Source organism: Aspergillus heteromorphus, assembly GCF_003184545.1.
Source record: "Aspergillus heteromorphus CBS 117.55 chromosome Unknown BO70scaffold_26, whole genome shotgun sequence".
NCBI lineage: Eukaryota > Fungi > Ascomycota > Eurotiomycetes > Eurotiales > Aspergillaceae > Aspergillus > Aspergillus heteromorphus.
The window spans coordinates 289,204-309,087 of record NW_020290431.1 but is presented as its reverse complement, the minus strand read 5'-3'; the positions used below and the strand labels follow the sequence as shown (position 1 = coordinate 309,087).

At 52.2% G+C, this 19,884-nt stretch overlaps 3 protein-coding genes across 3 annotated transcripts; 2 read left to right on the top strand and 1 right to left on the bottom strand.

The window, feature by feature from the left end:
- The first annotated feature begins 1,193 nt into the window (after positions 1-1,193).
- On the top strand, positions 1,194-9,555 carry BO70DRAFT_389413 (uncharacterized protein). The gene is made up of 9 exons (XM_025546079.1): positions 1,194-1,575; positions 1,678-1,687; positions 1,766-1,789; positions 1,842-1,986; positions 2,046-2,357; positions 2,417-2,544; positions 2,601-2,642; positions 6,787-7,288; positions 7,385-9,555. Exons 1-9 carry the CDS (start codon positions 1,419-1,421, stop codon positions 9,260-9,262), a joined length of 3,198 nt encoding a protein of 1,065 aa, XP_025396455.1. The 5' UTR covers positions 1,194-1,418; the 3' UTR covers positions 9,263-9,555.
- Positions 9,556-10,413: 858 nt separating this feature from the next.
- On the bottom strand, positions 10,414-15,725 carry BO70DRAFT_320648 (putative GTPase activating protein (Tsc2)). The gene has a single exon (XM_025540487.1). It carries the CDS (start codon positions 15,440-15,442, stop codon positions 10,736-10,738), a length of 4,707 nt encoding a protein of 1,568 aa, XP_025396454.1. The 5' UTR covers positions 15,443-15,725; the 3' UTR covers positions 10,414-10,735.
- Positions 15,726-16,128: 403 nt separating this feature from the next.
- Positions 16,129-19,796, top strand: BO70DRAFT_320646 (putative chromosome segregation protein Cse1). The gene is made up of 8 exons (XM_025540486.1): positions 16,129-16,333; positions 16,439-16,749; positions 16,808-16,978; positions 17,064-18,388; positions 18,440-18,522; positions 18,575-18,878; positions 18,931-19,110; positions 19,167-19,796. The coding sequence occupies exons 1-8, from the start codon at positions 16,267-16,269 to the stop codon at positions 19,609-19,611; spliced, it is 2,886 nt and encodes a 961-aa protein (XP_025396453.1). The 5' UTR covers positions 16,129-16,266; the 3' UTR covers positions 19,612-19,796.
- The last annotated feature ends 88 nt before the right edge of the window (positions 19,797-19,884 follow it).

Here is a 19,884-nt window from a genome sequence, read left to right as displayed (position 1 = left end):
TATTAGCAGCATCTACTGTGTATGGCATAGCCGCAAAGTGCAATGCGATCCTAACGCTTATTAGTTTTTACCTTGTGGAGAACCCCCACTTCCATCACAGACTCTGGGTCTTTTTTTTTTTTTTTTTTTTCTTTCATCGGCCGCGTGGAGCATCCCAACCCTGACTTGCCGTGTAGATAGATAGTTGTGTACGGAGTACTGTCTTCGGCTTTTAGGGGGTGGAAAAACCAGGGTATAGATACCAGCCATCCTCTCGTGGATGACTGCAGCGGAAGGCCAACTTCCACCTTCCAATTGGCACTTGCCAGTCACCTGGCGAGAGAGAAGGGAGGAGAAATTGCGGCGGGTAAAAATGTGCGGCGGTACCAGCAACCAGACTATGACGCGGCCCCCAGGGTGTCTCGGTCCCCTCGGACCACATTGTACGCATCGCCATCCAGAACCCACGACAAAGGGCCAGTCAGTCATTCGGAATAGCCCGTGCGAGATTCGTCATGCGATTGGCCTGAAACTGCACACGCAAGGTACTAGCAGGGCGCCTAGTGAGTTCTATCTAGTGCGGAGTGGTCATCGACATCGACATCGCCAGTGACGAGATAGAGAGAGTCCATGATGCTGGCGGCAAGCTGCCGGATGACGACGAGGCCCGCGATCGAATCAAACTTCCAGACGGCCCAGGGAAACGGAGGTCCGGCAGACGGAAGTTAGACCAGTTGCACAGTTGGACAGTTAGACAGACATTTTCTCCCAAGCCGGATCGGCACGGTATCTCCATCGCCAAGACGAGCAAGGCTGTTCAGTTCCAAGTATCTACCACTCTCCTCCTCCTCAGGTTCTTTTCTCGGACGACGACTGCCTGCCTCTCGCCACTCACCCTCGGTTCTGCTTGAGCGGACGGTAACTGCGCACGCGACCCGGGCGTGAGGTGGTTCCTTTTATAATAATAAATTATACGCCTTCCCTGCCGATCGCTGTTGCGGATCGTGGGATTTCCGGGCTCCAATCCGTACTCCGTATTATTATTATTATTATTATTGTATTGTTGTTGTCTGTCTATCTGTCTGTCTGTTCTATTTACTGATCGTTCAACCCGCCACGAGCCTAAAGTCGTTAAGTACGAGTGAGCCTACGACGCACGCCTGGCTGACCTCCGCCGCCTTTTATCTTCCCTTCCCCCCCCCCCCCCCCCCCCGGTCCCTTTAAATCCACTCGTTTCCCTCCCTCCCCTTCGGATCGCCCTTTCGCCCCCTTGAGGATTCCGCCCGGTCCGTATTCTATTATTGTTATTTTATTATTATTGGCAACCCCAAACACCCTTTGTCTTATCTGCCGACTTGTGCAACCCTCAGATAAGAGCATGCGGTCGTCAAGTTCCTGAAAGTTGAAAGAGACATCCAACACCTTCTGCGCCGTCCATCATGTGGTCGACAACCCCCCGTTTCCTCCTCAGCCTCTACGGGCTGTTATTGTTTGCCATCGGCCTGGCTCGCGCCGATGTCAATTTCATGAGTGTGAGGCCCACGGTGGCCCAGGATTACTCGGGGACAGGAGGGACCCCCGGGTCCAAGTATTTCAGTAAGTTCGCCCTGATCTGTCGCTGTCGCTGTCGCCATCCGTTGTTGGCGCTGGAGCTGGCGCTTCAGGTGGTTGTTGGGGATTCATGCTAACGGACCACAGAGGAGTCTAGGTACGTAGTCGACAACCCATCCACCGCTCCCCCCCACGATTGATGAAGTCCCTTCGAACTAATTTGGATACCCGCTAGCTTTCATTACCATTATGATGGACGGTATGTTTGGTTCCACTTGGTCGAATCCTGCGTCGGCTGATCTCCTTGGTAGCTTCGCCTCCAAAGTCCTACCCGAGGACAAGACCGTGCCATACCTGTCGGAACTCATCCGGACCTACCTGTCGACAATGGAAGACCTCGGGGCGGAGACCTGGATAATGCACGGAACGCTGTTGGCGTGGTGGTGGAACCAGAAGGTTGGGCTCCCAACAACCGCGGTTGTTTACAAACGTGCCGCCCGCTGACGGTTGGCCAGATCTTCCCATGGGACAACGATATCGACGTGCAGATCTCCGAGCCGACCATCCATTTCCTGGCCGATTACTACAACATGACGGAGCACCACTTCGACATTCCCGGCGTGGAGGGCGGACGGACGTACCTGCTGGAAATCAACCCCAACTACATTGTCCGGTCCACCGACGACAAGCTGAACGTCATTGACGCGCGATGGATCGATACCTCGTCCGGGCTGTTCATCGACATCACGGCCGTGCGCAAGGACGACGACAGGCGGAAACACGGCGACGACGGCTCGTTGATGTGCAAGGATGGCCATCGATTCGATGTGGGTGGCGCGCAAACCGGTGACACAGCAGCACCCCCTGGCTGACTTGGCGTTTCTAGGAAACCGAAATCTTCCCGCTGCGTAACAGCTACTTCGAGGATGTCCCCGTCAAGATCCCCTTCGAATATGTCCGTCTGCTCAAGAAGGAGTACGGCTCCAAGTCCATGACCGCCAGCGTCTTCCAAGGGTATGCTCGTCTCCATCCCTACCCATGATGTGTCAGCCGACTAACACCCTCCACAGCCATCACTTCAACCAAATCACTCAAGTATGGGACAAGCTCAAGTACGTCACACACACACACACACACACACCACCTCCACGTGCGACCTTTGACTAACAACCTTTCCAGGAAGAAGCGCTTCTGGCGACGCCGGGAAACCGACTTCCCCATCCGTCTCAGCCCCCTCGGCCCCAAGTTCCGATGATTGTATCACATACCCCCTCTTCATCTCGTCTATGACAGTAACGATTTAGACCGGCTCCAAAATCTACATAGTGCCCGCCTCTTCCCCCTTCCCCCCCTTTTTTTTTGACTTCGTTTGCATATATGGCATGGCGTTGGCCTTCGGTGCGCTACGATTTCCGCATGTCGGCTACGTTTTGGCGTTTGGATCTTCTTTCTTCTCTCTCTTTTCTTATACACTATGTATATTCTCTGTGGCTTCCTGTGTGTTCCTGCGACCTTCTGATCTATATATTGAAGAGCTGAATTTTGCTCGCGCCCCCTGCCTGATACATGGGCGCTTGAGCGTTTCAGAGCCCGTTGTGTGATGTTGGGCTCTTGTGGATATATACTACATCATATATAATATGACTGAGGCGTCGCCTCTTATAGACTCTGCATTTGGATTACATACTACTAGTTATTAGGAGCTAGCTGAATCTGTGGAAATAACCCACCGCCAGAGATTGGAAACAAAGAGAAAGAACCCATGGAGGGAGTATCTGGCGTCACCACAACCTCAAACTGGAAAGAAAAGCCTACTGCCAAATAAACCTCGTGCCTGAAGGCTTCTTCGAAATCCAAGAAGTCTCCCCGTTCCCTCCACGCCTATTCCCGGATTAATCGCGCTGTGACTCAGCATATGCCTGGTCCGACGTCGATCTGATCTGATCTGATAAGACAGGGGCATCTTGGCGTTGGGGCTTCACTCCACACCTCCACAGGGCACACACAAGCAGCAACAATCAAACAATATCAACCTGACCAGCAGTAAATAACAGTCATCCTGACCTAGGAGTTCTCAAGACCAACAGTCAGTTTTATATATATCAAAAAGGCATCTTTCTCTTTCACAATTTGCACATGTGCCCAGGCAGCCGTTTCTTCAACAACCACCCTCACATTCTCCCGTCGAAAACCCATCACATCGTGGTTGCTCAGTTCTCCGCACATTACTGGACTCTTTTGAAGTTAACAGCCCAGGCACAGAATGTTCGCATTCGTGTCTTGTGTACCCGGCTATGAGGGAGCCGTTGTCGATGTATCAGAAGCGCTTTGGTGACAAAAAGATGCCCACTGCCGCTGGGGAAAACGTATATTCGGGGCTCTTCTGACGGGGCTTGATTATCTGCACAAGGAGTGCAGGATGGTTCATACTTACCGGTAGGTTCATCACATCTTCGAACGTTGCTTCCCTTCCTGTCGGCGATAACTGAGTTCGAGTGGTGGCTAGCTGGGTAATGGATGGTAGATGCACTGCGGATATCTGGAATCTTGGTGTTTTGGTGCGTAGTTTCATGGATTATTTGTTCTCTTCTCCTGAGTTTGTTGTTGTTGTTGTCGTTGTTGCATCCACTAATGCCAGAGTCCAGCTGTGGGATATGATCAAAGGCAAAGAGCTCTTCCGGCATATTCATGATCATGATCAGGAAAGCTCGTTCGCTATGATGCTCGATTACACATCGCTGAAATCATCGCCTTACTCGGAACACCCCCTCCAGAGGTCCTACAAAGGTATCAATATATGCGGGAGTATGCCTGGCCGGAACCTGTCAAACGAGAAGACGGCAGAGTGTGCGAGACCGCAGAGGAGTATTTCGGTGGGCCATTCTTTGACGGAAAGGGTAATTTTCGCGCGTTTCCCATCTATCTCGAACGAATCTTTTTTCTCTTTTTTTTTTTTTTTTTTTTTTTCTCAGACTCACAAAACCATCTTGTTAGGTCGCTTCCTCTACGAAGACCTACCTGATCCCGGACCGCAAACTAGACGACACAGCTTCGTTCCTTGCGGAAGAAGGAGAAGGATGCGTTTTTGGATCTCGTCAAGGGAATGCTTGTCTGGCACCCAAATGAGAGAAAATCGGCAGGCGAGTTGGCCGGGTATCCTTTTCTTCAACCAATGCACACAACCGTCTAGGTTTTTGCGAGCGTTTGCAAAGCGGAATAGGGGATAGCTGGACTTGACTTAAGTCGAGTTTGTGCTTGATCCCACCCAGTTCGACGATGCTATCAGATTACCGGTTGAAGCGTTGACGTGGTTTGTCTTTATTATTTTATGCCTTTTTCTTATTCAAGTATATAAATCTAGTACTATGAGTGGAGAGTCTCTTGAACATCGAAGATACTAGTAGTAGTACATCACCTAAAGCCACCCCTCCACAGTCTCCTCCCCCATGTAAAGAACAGAATCGACCGACCCAACACATGTCCAAACGCCAACGGCAACCCAAACCTCAACCACGAGAGAGGCTTCCAAAGCGTCGCCCTGGGCACAGTGATCACCGCACGCTCACCCTTACCCTCCCCCCGACCTTCTCTACTCACATCAGATTCCGATTCAGCTTCAGCCTCTCCCCGTTCCACCCCCATAAACGCACCCACCGCCTCGCATATGATCCTCACCGTATTCCCCGGCTGGCTCAAAAACGGCGAATGACTACTCTGCAACTCCCTATGCTCGACCCTCCCGCCCATCTCCCGCGCCATGCCCACCCCCATCCGCTGCGCCAGCACCGGCAGCCCACGGTCCTCCACCGTCCCGATATACCAAACCGGCACGTCCTGCCACCCGGCATACGAGTGTTCTCCGCCCTCGAACAGCGCCTTCAGACTCTGGCTCGTGAGCCGCGAGACCCAGAGCTCGGCTTCAGCGTCGGGCAGGTCGTGGTAGAAGAGCTCTCGCGGCGGAGTGACGAGCTCCGCGAACCCGGTTGCACTGTTCACGCGCCATGACGGCGGTGGTTGGCCGAAGAAGGGATCCATGAAGGCGAGGCCGTTGAGGACGAAGCCGGAGGCGATCAGGATGAGGCCGATGACGTGGCCTTGGGATTGGGATTGGGATTGGCTTTGGGATTGGGGGGTTGTTGCTGGGGAGGGGGAGGATGGCGCCGCGAAGCCCTTGATGGCGCTGCCGCCGACCATCCCGCCGTAGGAGTGGGCGATCACCACCACGTCGCGTCCCTGGCTTGTCTCGTCGGAGATGGCGGCGCGGGTCACGTCGATGTCATCTTTGAAGGTCGCCAATGGGTTGCCGGTTGTGGAGGGCAGGGCCACGGCGATGCATTTGAGCTTGTGTTGCGATTGCAGCAGTTCGATGATCGGGTCGTAGCAGGCTGGGGTGTGCCACGAGCCGTGAACCAGGACTAGGGTTGGGGGGTTGGTCATTCTGTATGTTGTGTCGGGGATGGCACGCGGTGGTGAGGATTGAGGTTGGGATCCCCAGTTATTAATTAGGATTCCCTTTTCTACTTATATACTATCTTACGATGAGTCCACGACTGGCTTTGTAGTGCAATGAGCCGATGGTTTTACGTCACACGTGCCTCGAAACCGGGGAAAGTGTTGAACCTTGCTCAGGTTGGCTTAGTGGATCTTGGCGGTAGGATTCCAGAATCAGTACTAACTATGTAGGGGAGCCCTTGTGCGAGGATCAGGGGTATCTATCTACTCCGTATCTATGTGTTGGACACAGCGTCTCCTGGCTTGGATGGACCGACCGGTCAACTTTCCACTTCTAGTTTCAATTATTCAAACGGAATGAATCACAATCACAATCGCCCACGTGATGGTCAGATTGATTACTAAAGGGCGTGGCAGCTGGCTAATCAGAACCCGCACAGCGGGAGCCGCTGGGCCTCGAGGGGGCTGGGTAGCCAATGGGGAGGCGCGCCTGGGGCCTGGGCCCCGCACCCAAGGATGAGTCGATGACTGCAGGAGGGAAGATCCCAAGAGAAGGAAGAAGTAGTAAGACGAGAACAATTGTTTTGCTTTTAGCTGCTCGTGTCTGTCCGTCCCTCTGGGCGTTTTCATTTTCCCGCTCGACTCCATCCTGCGAACAACATCGTTTGAGGATGTGGCTTGTTGGTGTCCCTGCTTCTTGCTTCATCTCGTCCTCGCCATGTCGTCGTCATTCCCTTCTTCCACTTCCACGTCGCCCACGATGATCTCACCTCCGACCGCCCCATCGTCTGTCTCCCCCCCCAGGAACGGCTCGGACATTGTGCCTGGCCCGCTCTTCGCCCACGACTCTCATGTGTCCTCCCACGCCTCGCAGGACAGCCTGCGCAGCTGCATCACCTGTCGTCGGAGAAAAGTCCGCTGCAACAAGAAGACCCCCTGCTCGAATTGCGTCAAGGCCGGCATCCAGTGCATCTTCCCCCCGCCCGGACGAGCGCCCCGCAAATCCAAACGGCCTCAGGATGCCGAACTCCTGTCCCGACTACGCCGCCTCGAGGGCGTCATCGAACACCTCAGCGAGAAAAAGGGCAGCGGTGCCGCTTCGCCCTCCGAAACGCCCTCCCCAAACCTACCACAGCGCAGCGAGAATGCTCCGCCCGTCGAACTTCCTGTCATCCCCGCCGATGCTGGGCCCGAGGGCTGCCCGCTTGGCATGGATCCCGCCAAGTTGGATCCCGCAAAGCTAGGCAGGCGAAGCATGGAACATGAGTTTGGTAGGCTGGTCATCGATGAAGGTCGGAGCCGTTATGTTAGCAATCGATTCTGGGCGAGTCTGGGAGATGAGGTGAGCGAGGCTCTGTCTTGGCTGTCTGTCCTGGGCCATGTTATACTGACGGTCGGATAGATCGAGGAGCTGCAGGATATTCTGGATCCATCGTCGTCCGAGGACGAAGATTACCCCTCCCCCGAGTCGTCTTCAAGCCATTCAAACCATGACGGGTTCTTGTTTGGGTTCTATTCCCTTTCGCACTCGCTACACGAGTTTCTGCCGCCGAAATCGAAAATCCCGCTGCTATGGAATACTTGGCTGGAAAATGTGGCTCCCTTGACTCCCATTGTCCATAAAGCGACGGCCAGGCAACTGTTTCTTACTGCTGCCCAAGACCCGAATAGCCTGGACAAGAACACCGAGGCATTGTTCCTTGCGGTGTGTTTGGTGTCGATTATCAGTATGTCCACGGAACAGTGTGTGATCCAATTTGGCGAAGAGCGGGATGCCGCTGTGAAGCGCTACCGTTTCGCTGTTGAGCAAGCCTTTGCCAAGGCGAATCTCCTCAACACCCAGAGTTTGACGCTTCTGCAAGCAGTCGTCATCTTCTTGATCGGTATTCGCCGGGAGGACGACACCAAATTCGTGTGGTCTATGACCGCGCTTGTCCTTCGCCTCGCGCAGGGACTGGGCCTTCACCGCGATGGCATGAACTTTGGGCTGAAGCCGTTTGAAACAGAGATGCGCCGACGACTGTGGTGGCACATCTGTCTGTTGGATATTCGGGCGGCAGAGGATCACGGGAGTGACGCTCAGATCCATGAACGGTTGTATGATACTCGACTTCCGTTGAACATCAACGACGACGACATCACGCCGGACATGACAGAGCCTCCCACAGAGCATGTCGGCTGGACAGAGATGACCTTCTGTCTGATTCGGTGCGATATCACTGTTGCCGTGCGCCGGGTGAGCTACGCCTGCCCGAACGGCCATTTCGCTGCAAGTATCCGACAGATCAACCCCGACAACTGCGGCCAGCTGATCCGGTCCATCAACAACCGCATCGAGGATCGATACATCAAGCACTGTGATATGAACATCCCCATCCAATGGGTCTGCGCAACCATTGGCCGCCTGATCCTGACAAAGCTTTGGCTCGTCGTTCACCACCCGATGACCCGGCCTGAGCGCGGACTCAACATCAGCCACGCCAACCGCGAGAGCCTATTCGCCACATCCGTCGAAGTCGCCGAGTTCCAACGCCTCATGGGCGCGGACCATAACACCTACAAATGGAGCTGGCTATTTGCCACGAACATGCAATGGCACGCCATCGCCTACATCCTCTCTGAGCTCTGCGTCCGCCCACTCAGCCCCTTGACAGACCGGGCCTGGACCTCCGTCAGCACCCTATACGGGGACTGGATGCGAAACAGCAAACAGCGAAAGGGCATGCTCTGGCGTCCTCTCTCCCGCCTCATGAAGCGAGCGACCGCCTTCCGAGCCAGACAGGAAGAGATGCGCGCGCAAATGAGCGCCAATCCCCGCCCAGCCAGTGACATTACCCTCGCCGATGGCGCCGCCCCTGTCATCATGCAGCCCCCACTCCTCCCCCTCCCCCGAGCCCTCGACTTCCAATCCTTCCCAGAATCAGAACCAGAGCCACCCACCACTACCACCAATATGCCTGATATCACCACCACCACCACCACCACCAACGGCCTAGACATCGACATCCGCCAAGGTCCAGTCGACCTCATCAACGAAATCTTCCCCGATACCGACTGGCTCAACCCCCAAACTGCCGCTAATCTACACCTCCCGACAGGCTTAGGTCCGTCGATAGACACCTCCGGACAACCGACAGGACCACCAGGCCCACAAGGCGAAATACCGAACCCGAACCTCAATTGGGAGGAATGGGACCAGGTCATGAGTGATTTCCAGATGGACCTGGGAGGGTCGAATTCGGTCAATCCCTTTGGGAATGTCTTGGATTGGCTTGCTTGAGCAATTGCAGTTGAAGTTGTTGCGGTTACATTTGTGGTTGTGGATGTAAATGTGGATGTGGATCTGGATGTGGGTATTTTTTCGTTTTTTGTTTTTATGTGATACCTCGAGATAAAAATGCGGCGGCCCTGGTGGCCAGTCAATATGTGCATGCGGGACCGGGACGGTCAGATGGATGTTCTGGTTTCGCGTTTGATCTAATTTTTTTTTCTCTCTCTCTCCTCTCTGTATGAGCAGCAGAAGCAGCAGAACTCTCCATTCTATGATAATGAAATAAAATAGATTAATAAAACGAAAATACCTACTACCATAAGTGTGTGTGATTTTTAATGTATACGAGATAGGATAGTCTGGCTTCCCCGAGTGTCTGATAATCTGATGAATGGTTGGTTATCTGGTTGCCCATAATTTAAAATTAATGGGATAAGAATAGATAAAAGCAATGCTCAAGGAAAGTATTTATATTTATGATTATTATTATTATTATATCCTACTTCCAGTTTATCTTTCTAAGTAGATATGAAATATATTTTTGGATGTTGTAATAATGATAGTACTATGTATGACTGTTATCCCCGGTAGTTGCGGGTTGGGTTGGGTTCGTTAACTAGTAGTTATATGTAGTTAGTACTAAGTGTAGTAATTGATCTTGATCAGGCAGCCCCAGGACTACTACTAGTATATATAAAACAATAACCAACCCTTCCTTCATAATGCTACTCTGGACGGTGTAACTGAATGGTAGGGTGAATTTGTTTATATAGACAATTGCAAGGGAGGAAAGATATTACTATATGTACGTATGATATACATACGCAAAATAGTAGAAGATGTCATCAATGAATCTATATTCTACAAAGATGAAGGCTAAAGTTAAATATGGTCTAAAGTTACCCTAGTATAAGCTTCCCTAGTTAAAAGATTAATAGTTGTTAATAATCAATGAATAAATAGACTGGTATCATATCTTATATTAGTAAAAAGATTGAGGGTGTGTTGATATGGGATATGAAAAGTTGTGGTGGTAATTCTACTCTATAAGAAAATCCAAGAAGCGTGGTTTTTACAATAGTACCACGGGTGCGCAGTTAACTATCTTTTCAATAAAAATTTTTAGACATTGATTGATTCATTCCAGGGCATGTAAGCCAGATGACAGATGCCATCTCTCACGACACGAGAAAAAAAAAAAAAAAAAAACAAGTGAACTTTTGTGTGGTGCTGTAAGAACAAAGAGGGGTATTTACACAGGCTTCAAAAGCTTCAAGTTAAGATGTACAATCATCGATCGGGTCGTGGCAAGTGGATCATGAGGGCAAAGAAGAAGCAGAAAAAAAAAAAGAAAAGAAAAACCAGAAGAAGGGAGTTATTTTTTGTCAAGCCAGCCATCTCTTTCCCGTTGGTTGTTGTAACCCCCCCCAAACACACGCTAAGTACAATCGGGATACAACAAGTGAGTTTCTTGTCTGTGCCTCAGCGACCCCAGCGCGAAAAGTCCAAGTTCTCCAGAATATGGGCGTCGGCGGCGGCATTCCAGTCTGTGGCGAAGTCGGTGTGGACGGAAGTGTTGCGCGAGGGCACCTCCTCGGAGAAGATGTTGGCTTTGGTGTTGCGGCGCTGAGCGGGATAGGTGCCTTCTGCAGCTTCGGAGCTTTGGGCCTGGGATCCGAGAGCGCGTTCGCGGAGTCGTTTGATCTGCCGCAGTCGGTTGCGCCAGGACGAGATGTGCTCGCCTCCTTCGCTGTCCCAGACGAGCGAGAACACGGAGGCGTTGAGCGCGAGGATACGGACGAATGGGGCAAGGTTCTTCGCGGAGATGATCTTTGGCGTGGCGGCAGGCGAGATTTCTGGAAACCCGGGCTTGCTCATCACCCGCACCTGGTAGAATAGGCTGTCGAAGTCGGTGCGCTTTGACTCTGCAGTGCCGGGCTCATTGGTGATGCGACACACCGGGGTGATGACAATGTTGACGAAGTTGAACTGGGAAGGGATCGTGTTGAAGTTGAACGGCGTGTTCGATCGATTGAATACAATGTTGACATAATCATTTCCGAGGTGGCGTTTCTTGCCGACGCACGACGGATCGGTGTCAAAGTTCGTAGGCATCATTGTTGCCACGTGGTAGACGATCTCAGTCACTCGATCGCGCCATGCGTAAGTAGACTCTCCGTCAAAATCCGCGTGCAGCCCTTGGGTATTGAAGCGCGCACCCTGGAGCGGGACCTTGGTTCCGAGTCTTGACAGGAAATATTCGTAATCCGCGCTGCCGCCGGTGTTGGACAGTATCTCAGCTTCGGTGGTCTGGCCGTTATCGATATATATGACGCCGATCTTGTGTCCGTCCACAATATCATTGCGATCGAAAGTGGTCAGGGCCCGACGGGTGATATCGTCGTCAGGAAGCGGAATAGGTTGCATCACAGTAGGTGTGGGAAACGCCGTGGTGGTCAGCTGCATGATGATGTGGCTCGGAAGGACCGCAGTACGCAAGGTGTCGGAATGCAAGTGAGCGTCCGGCGTTGAGGGAACCTGATGAGGGAGAACGGGTGCAGTGCGTTGCTGGTATGTTGCATACGTAGTTCCCGACGCCTGTCTCTTCGTGATTTGAGTCAAACCCGACACACCAGCTGTCTCAACGGTCACTATGCTCATTCCCACAATCCATGACTTCGTGACTGCAGGTCCGTCTTCTGGGCTCGGGGGGAATGTGGAATACGGAATAGTATCGCCCAAGTCCGAGAAAGCCGCCCTCTGCATCAGGTCAATAAACACCTGGCTTGGCTCTTCAACCGTTTCCTTCTCATGCTCATCTGTGTAGATCAGTCTACTAGTTATCCAGTTCACATGTTTCGCTCGATCCTGCAATTTCAAAGACAAGAACCAGAAAATCATGACATGGTACGTGAGTGTATAGATGTATCTTGACATTCCGTCCTGAAGTGAAGGATCCGACGAGTCTGCGGGAGAAGCCAAGGACTCCCTACCAGTCCTGGTCGAAACATGGGCGCCCCTCGTAGGAGACTCAGATGCCTTGAACCGGTGCTCTCTGGAAGTCTGTAAGAAACGGACGCAGATTCCAAAGACAGTACGAATCTCCTCTTCGCGCAGATTGATATAGACATCGGGCAGACGTGCAAGAAGAGCCAAGAATTCCAGAATATGCACAGCAAGATTGGCCAATGTGATGACTTTGGACATCTTGTCAAGAATGCCGTTGAGAGATTTTGTCACCGAAAGCGGAATTTCGTGGCAGCAGACAGAGAGTGCGTGTATACATCCGCGCGAGGTACTTCCCCAGGATCCTATGATACCCATCATGAACGCCCGAACAAGCTCATCTTGTTCACTTTTAGCAAAGTGACCATGGTAGCTGATCAACGCGCACAGAAAGTCGAAAATGTAGCCAGCAACGTCGGTCTTCTTTGCACCAGTAGTCGCTGGCGGTTCGCGGAAGGAATCATTTTTGACCTGATCACAAAGGATACTGCGTAGAAGTTTAATCTGCGGAACTGCATTGCTGAAGAGGTCCTTGTTATGAAGCTGGGTCGCAAGATGAGCAAGAACATAGCTGTAGAGGTCCCAATTGGTTTCTCGTTGCAACAGTGAGATGACAGTTTCGAGCCACATATTTGCCTTCAATGCCACCTTCTGGGCCGGCTCTGACTCAATATGGTGGATTGTGTCCGGAGTAGCATAAGCGTATACGAACGGACTCGATTCATCTGGAGGGGCTTCAGGAAGGACCTGCGGGGCGGCAAACGTCCAAATGGGGGGAGTGAGTTTCGCAGCCCGAATGGGAATGCTTGAGTTCCGCCCCGTGGACCTAGACAAGATACTAGCAGATGGCTCTTTAGTTGAGTGTCTCCTATGGGCTGCTGGCCGCCCTTGATCACTATCATTGTCATGATCGCCGGCATAGTCTTCATGTGATTTGGAACCCGCTTCAAAATTCCGCCCGGAGATATTCATCATGAAGTCAATTTCAGAGACCGAGGTCACAGTGATCGACCCAGAAGAATCACAACGCAGTCTGAACAATAGCTTCAGGGAAGTCAAACGTGCGTCTGCCGGACGGTCGGAGGAATGGGCAATCATCAAAAGGGCCTCGTAAGCCGAAGCTGCCTTGGTCGCCGACACATTCAACGTTCTCAAAAACATCCGGACAAGCCCAACGGTGCACACATTGGCCAAGGATAACTCCAGCACACTGTTATAAGAAGGACGTTCCGAAGACAAGGTCGAAGACTCCGATCCGAGAGCACCTTCCTTGTCCAGATCTTTATTCATGGGCGAGCTTAAAATGTCCACCAATTGCTTGAAGGTATCGCCATCGCTGGCAAGAACAGAAGTGTCAACAAGAAAAGAGACCAACGATTCTAGGAACAGAATGTCATCCTCGTCAGCAAATTTCTCCAACATGAGGCTGAGAAGGCCCTCTTTTTGGAAAAGAACCAGAGAATCATAGCTGTTGAAGGAATCTTTGATGGTGTCCAGGGCTAGGATTCTGATGTCAGACGGTTTGTTCCGGGCGCGAACGAAGCTGCGGATGACTCGTTGGCATTGTTCGACCCAGCCAGGAGACTCGGGGGAGCAGAATCCCTCCGTCCTGATCGTGTCAAGGACGAGTTCAGCCTGCGGAGGCTCGATGTATCGGCAGGCGTTCATCAGGAAGCGCGCAGAGTCTAGTCGTTGCTGATGGTTTAAGCGATCCCAAAGGGTCTCCAAGGTTGACGCGATTTGGATGACATTGGCTAGGATGTTAGATCGCGTGTCGTCCAACACGCTGCCTCTTGGGAGGAGTGGCTGTGCGTCAGGCGTGGCCGGTGAGGACTCTTCCGGCTCGTCGACAGCCCGCAGGGAACACGAATTCAACACATTCACAAACCCGTTCCAGTTCTTTTCCAGCGCAACGGTAACAAAGTCACCTTCTAAAATGTTTAGACATAGCTCCAAAATATCCGCCTCCAACCGACCATCGTCTTTGTTCACCACAACCACCCCAAGAGCGTCTATCAGACGGTTGAACTGGAGTTCCGGTATCCCGTCCTGACCATGCGCGCGTACAAGATCCATAAAGACATATACTGCTCCCCGGACAACATTGAGATTACGACTCTTTTCACCAGAGGACTCTGACAGAAACGTGTATAGATTCTCCGCCATTTCCAGTTGTCTTCTGGACTTCGCCAGATTCCGAACAGCTCTGGATGTGGGACCCGACAGGGACTTGACGGATGCGTGAATGCTGCACAAGACCTCCAGCATCGGAATGAAACTTCCATCGGGAACGTCCGCATAGAGTATAAGGGCATCGAACACACTCAGTGAGTTCTTGATATCACCAGCAACGCTCGTCTTTCTGCAGATGGTAAAAATCTGTTCCAGCAAGATCTGAACTTCTTCACTGCTCGGTGGCTTCCGCTGCAGGGTGATTAGGTCGACTGCAAACTGCAGTAGGTCATCCAAGACCGCTCCATCGTATCCTAGCCCATTTGTCTTCCCGACTTTCGACTTTCTTGCTTTTAATCGTGCGGTTGAGATCAGTTCATACAATGGGACCAGACAAGACGATATCACAGGGAGCACAGAGGAGGTAGCAAACTCCAGTTTTCTGCCATGATCAGATAGGGCTATCAAGGACTGGATACGTGCGGGGATAACATCGTTTTCCGAGGGGCTTGAGATCGACTCAAAGATGATACGTCGCGCTGCTGGAGACAGATCTTGCCGGGCCGCAACGGCCTCTAGCAACACCGAACCACTCCGCCGGGCTTCCGGTGAGCTTTCATGGTGTAATAGATACGTTCCAGCCTCCCAGAAAGCGAGAGACTGTTCCGGGGTAAACCACTGAAGCGACTTCGATATCTGCTCCGCCTCGTCAATGGCATGACCTAAAGATTGCCTCTGCGCCAATGTTCGGACGGACGTATCGAAGTCCCGCGCACCCGAGGGGTCGGAGGAGCTAGACACGACGCTACCACGATGCATTGATTCGAATCCCAGCGCAATCCGACTGCTTCTGCGTCCATCCGTTGACAGTGAGAGAGAATCGCTGCTGTCCTGTAGCGAGACCGGGGAAAGCGACTTCGGGCGGGCAACACCTAGTGACCGGATAACGTCGACAAAACTGGATGCTGTGTGCTTAGAATGATATGGTGATGGAGCATCGTCAGAAGACATGCGTCCGAAGGGACGAAGGGCAGTATGGGGTTCTTCAGGGCAAAGGGTGGTTGTTATATATCTGCCCGATGACTAGTCAGCGACGGGGTTATGACTAGAGGCCACGGAGGTCACTTGTCAGCTGGAACTGACCAGGTCTACATCGGTGGACCAATTCACACGAGATCTCACATACCATTGGCAGGTCACATGAAGGGATCAGAGGCAACCGCAGGCCCGCAGAGGGATATATGAGGCTTTAATCGGGACGTTACACCGGGCGAGCTGCCCCAAGTGATATATCAGTGGGCACAACCTGGGAGAGCGCACCGCAACCGTGTCGAGAGAACCGGTCAAAAGAATGTAATTCAACCTATAGGCGAGACAAAGGGAATACGGCTGAGCCGGCACAGCCAGACAAAGAAGCGACGGCGGGGTGGGGGGGGGGGGGAGCTACACCGTAGATAAGTGATACTGGGGTTATATTGAGAGCAAAAGTGCGCCAAGCCACTTTTCCCCTCCGAGCATCGATGATGATGATCTGGCGGCCCTTCGGCACCGCGGCACCGCTTTGATCCGCACCATCACCTGACCGGCAGAACCACCCCGCGGTGCCTTCACCGCCCGTATTTTGCAAAGCAACCGCCAAACAAACTGCCCGTCCAGGAATCAAGCTCCCCTCCCCACGGCTTTTCCTGAGCCATTTGACAGTATCTGCTGGGTTGCCAGGCATTTCGCCCTCCTCCTTCAATCATCGCTCTCCCTCCGCCCCGAACTCATATCTCAGACCAGTCCCCCCCCTTGGTTCCTCTGTCCGGGCTTCCTAATATCATCCCCGCTCCAAAATGGCTGATCTTGGGGCTGTTGCGCAGCTCCTCGACGCAAGCTTGGATCCCAGGCAACACAAGCAAGGTTCGTAAATCCCCCCCCGCTTTCGATAATTCTGGACCGTTGAACTACCCTCCACGTTCCTTTTTGCTGGCCTCATGTAGAGATACTAACTCAACTCGCTACCAGCTGAGATTGCTATCCGCCAGGAAGAAAAAAAACCGGGCTTCTCGTTGCAGCTTCTTCAGATCACCGCCTCCGCTTCCTACCCCTACAACACTCGTCTTGCGAGCGCGCTGTTCTTCAAGAACTTCATCAAGAGAAACTGGACTGATGAAGATGGAAATTACAAACTTCAGCCGGAGGAGGTTACGACCATCAAGCTGGAGCTCATCAGCCTGATGATTTCTGTCCCTGCGGGCATTCAGACTCAGCTGGGTGAGGCTGTCAGTGTCATCGCCGACAGTGATTTCTGGCAGCGGTGGGACACACTTGTGGATGTAAGCGCCCACTGTGCCGTATTTTCCCCGGCGTGTTTTTTCTAACTGATGTTCGTAGGATCTCGTCTCCAGACTCCAACCGAAGAACCCTGCTGTCAACAACGGTGTCCTACAAGTTGCGCACTCAATCTTTAAGAGGTGGAGGCCCCTTTTCCGGTCGGATGAGCTGTACAGCGAAATCAACCACGTCCTTGAAAGATTCGGTACCCCCTTCTTGGCGCTTTTCGAGGTAAGTTCCACTGCCCTTGCCCACCCCCCATGTTAGGGCTTCAAAAGCCACAGGGGATGTGTAATTGACCTTGATGATCATCTAGGGATTGGACGCCTATCTTGAGGAGAACAAATCAAACAAAGAGAATCTCATCCAGGGATTCACCCAGCTCAACTTGATGGTCAAGTTGATGTATGACCTTTCTTGCCACGACCTTCCTCCCATGTTCGAGGAAAACATTTCAGGGATAGCTTCACTTTTACTTAAGTATCTGACTTACGACAACCAACTGTTGCACACCGATGACGAAACCGAAGCGGGACAATTGGAGTTCGCCCGGGCGGGGATCTTCCAAGTGTTGACATTGTACGTCCAGAAGTATATGGACGAGTTCCAGGCACACGTTGGACAATTTGTGGAGAGCTCGTGGAGTTTCTTGACAACCATTAGCCAGGAGACCAAGTACGATATTCTTGTTAGCAAGGCCCTGCAGTTCTTGACTTCAATTGCGGGCATGACGGAACACGCGCTTGTCTTCCAAGCCGAAGGCACGCTTGGTCAGATCATCGAAAAGGTTATTCTGCCCAACGTCAGCCTGCGCGAGTCCGACGAGGAGCTTTTTGAGGATGAGCCGATCGAGTTTATTCGCCGCGATCTTGAAGGTTCGGATAGCGACACTAGGCGGCGCGCCGCCACCGACTTCCTCAGGCGTCTGGCCGAGAGGTTTGAGGAGTCTGTGACGGGAGTTGTCCTCAGATACACCGAGCACTACCTTGCCGAGTATGCGAAGGATCCCGCTTCCAACTGGAAGGCTAAGGACACTGCCACTTATCTCTTCTCTGCAATTGCGGCGAAGGGAACTGCCACCGCTAGCCACGGTGTCACTGCTACAAACAAGTTGATTAGCATCACGGATTTCTTCCAGAAGCATCTTGCCGCGGACTTGGTCACTGACGATGGTGTGCACCCCATCCTCAAGGTGGACGCCATCAAGTACCTCTACCTGTTCCGGAGCATCATTACCAAGGAACAGTGGCAGGAGGTGCTTCCTATGCTGGTCAAGCACCTTGGGTCCTCCAACTATGTTGTCTACAGCTATGCGGCTATCGCCGTTGAGCGTGTGCTGTACCTTACCGATAGCCAGAGCCAACCGGTCGTCGCTCCCAGCACAATCACACCGCTAGCCAAGGATCTGTTGGAACACATTTTCTCCTTGATCGAGAAGGACCCGGCCCCTCAGAAGGTACAGGAGAACGAGTTCCTGATGAGATGCGCTATGAGAGTCCTGATCGTCATCAAGGAGGGTGTGATTCCGCACACCGACAGTGTCCTGCAGCACCTGATCACTATCACCAGAGTCATTAGCAGCAACCCAAGCAACCCTAGATTCTACTACTTCCACTTCGAGGCTTTGGGAGCGTTTATCCGGTATGTATATTCCAGCATCTACTAGTTATAGACGCTAACCGATGATTCCAGATTTGCTGCGCCTGCCAATCCCGACAAATTGGAGCAAGCTCTTTACCCTCCCTTCGCGGAAATCCTCCAGGGAGACGTGCAAGGTAGGCCGAATTTATCAGAAGACTGTTGCACAGTGACTGACATTTGTTCCAGAATTCATGCCTTACATCTTCCAGTTGTTTGCTGCTCTTCTTGAGGCCAACCCCTCGGGGTCATTGCCCGACTACTATCAGAATTTGATTGCCCCGATCCTCATGCCCGTCATGTGGGAATCGAAGGGAAACATCCCTGCGCTTGTGCGGCTCCTGTCGGGAATCATTCCCCGCGGCTCTCAATATATCATCCAAAACGAGCAGATTGGCCCTATCCTTGGTATCTTCCAGAAGTTGCTCTCCACAAAGGCCAACGAGGGCTATGGATTTGACCTTCTGGAAGCGGTGGTTACGGGCTTCCCATCGTACGTGAAATGGCAGCCCATCTAGTGATTATTCTCACTAACTCTTCAATAGGGCGTTGCTTGAACAATACTTTGTTTCGATCATGCAGATCATTCTTACTCGCCTGCAGAACTCCAAGACCGAAACCCTCACCCTTCGCTTTGTCCGTTTCTTCCACTTCGTTTCTGCGCAAGACGAGAAGGGATACAGCGCGGACTTTGTTATTCAAGTGACGGATAAGGTCCAAGAAGGGTAAGCATCCTGCAATATGATCCTTTGGTATGGGTTGACATGCTAATTGCCACTAGACTTTTCACTCCTATCTACCTCAACATCATCCTTCCCGAAACGCAGAAGCTTGCTCGCCCGTTGGACCGCAAGACGGCTGTCCTGTCGTTCACGAAGACGCTTGCCAACTCGGACGCCTTTGCGAACCGCTACAAGAAGGGCTGGGGCTTCACCTGCGAGGCTCTTCTCAAGCTTCTGGAGCTTCCTCCTCTCCCCGCCAGCAAGGATGATCTCATCGCCGAGCAGGATGTCGAGGATATGGCATTCGGAGTTGGTTTCACGGCGCTTAACACCGTGCGTCCTGTGACCAAGGACCCGTGGCCGGAGACCGGAGCCGACCTTAAGATCTGGACCGGTGCGTACTTGAAGGAGGCGGACAAGAAGTATAACGGACGGATTTCTGGATTCGTGCAAGAGCGTCTCGAGGCCCAGGCCAAGACTGTGCTGCTCAGTTACATCGGATGAGCATCTATCAGGCCACTTGCATAAATCGTCTGGAGCAGATATAATTGCCATGTCCAAACGTTGATATCCTTGGACTGTCCGCATTTCTAAAAAAAAAGAAAGAAAGAAAGGGTTCACGAAACGGACGAATTGTCCAACGGATTAAAATTCCCCACTGCATGTTATAATGAATAAAGTTAGATGATATTGATGTGTCCATTTATAGCAAGTATACAGTAGAACGCGTAAACGGCGTTCGAGTCTCGTGGCTCATGTCTATTCCGGCGTTGGGTA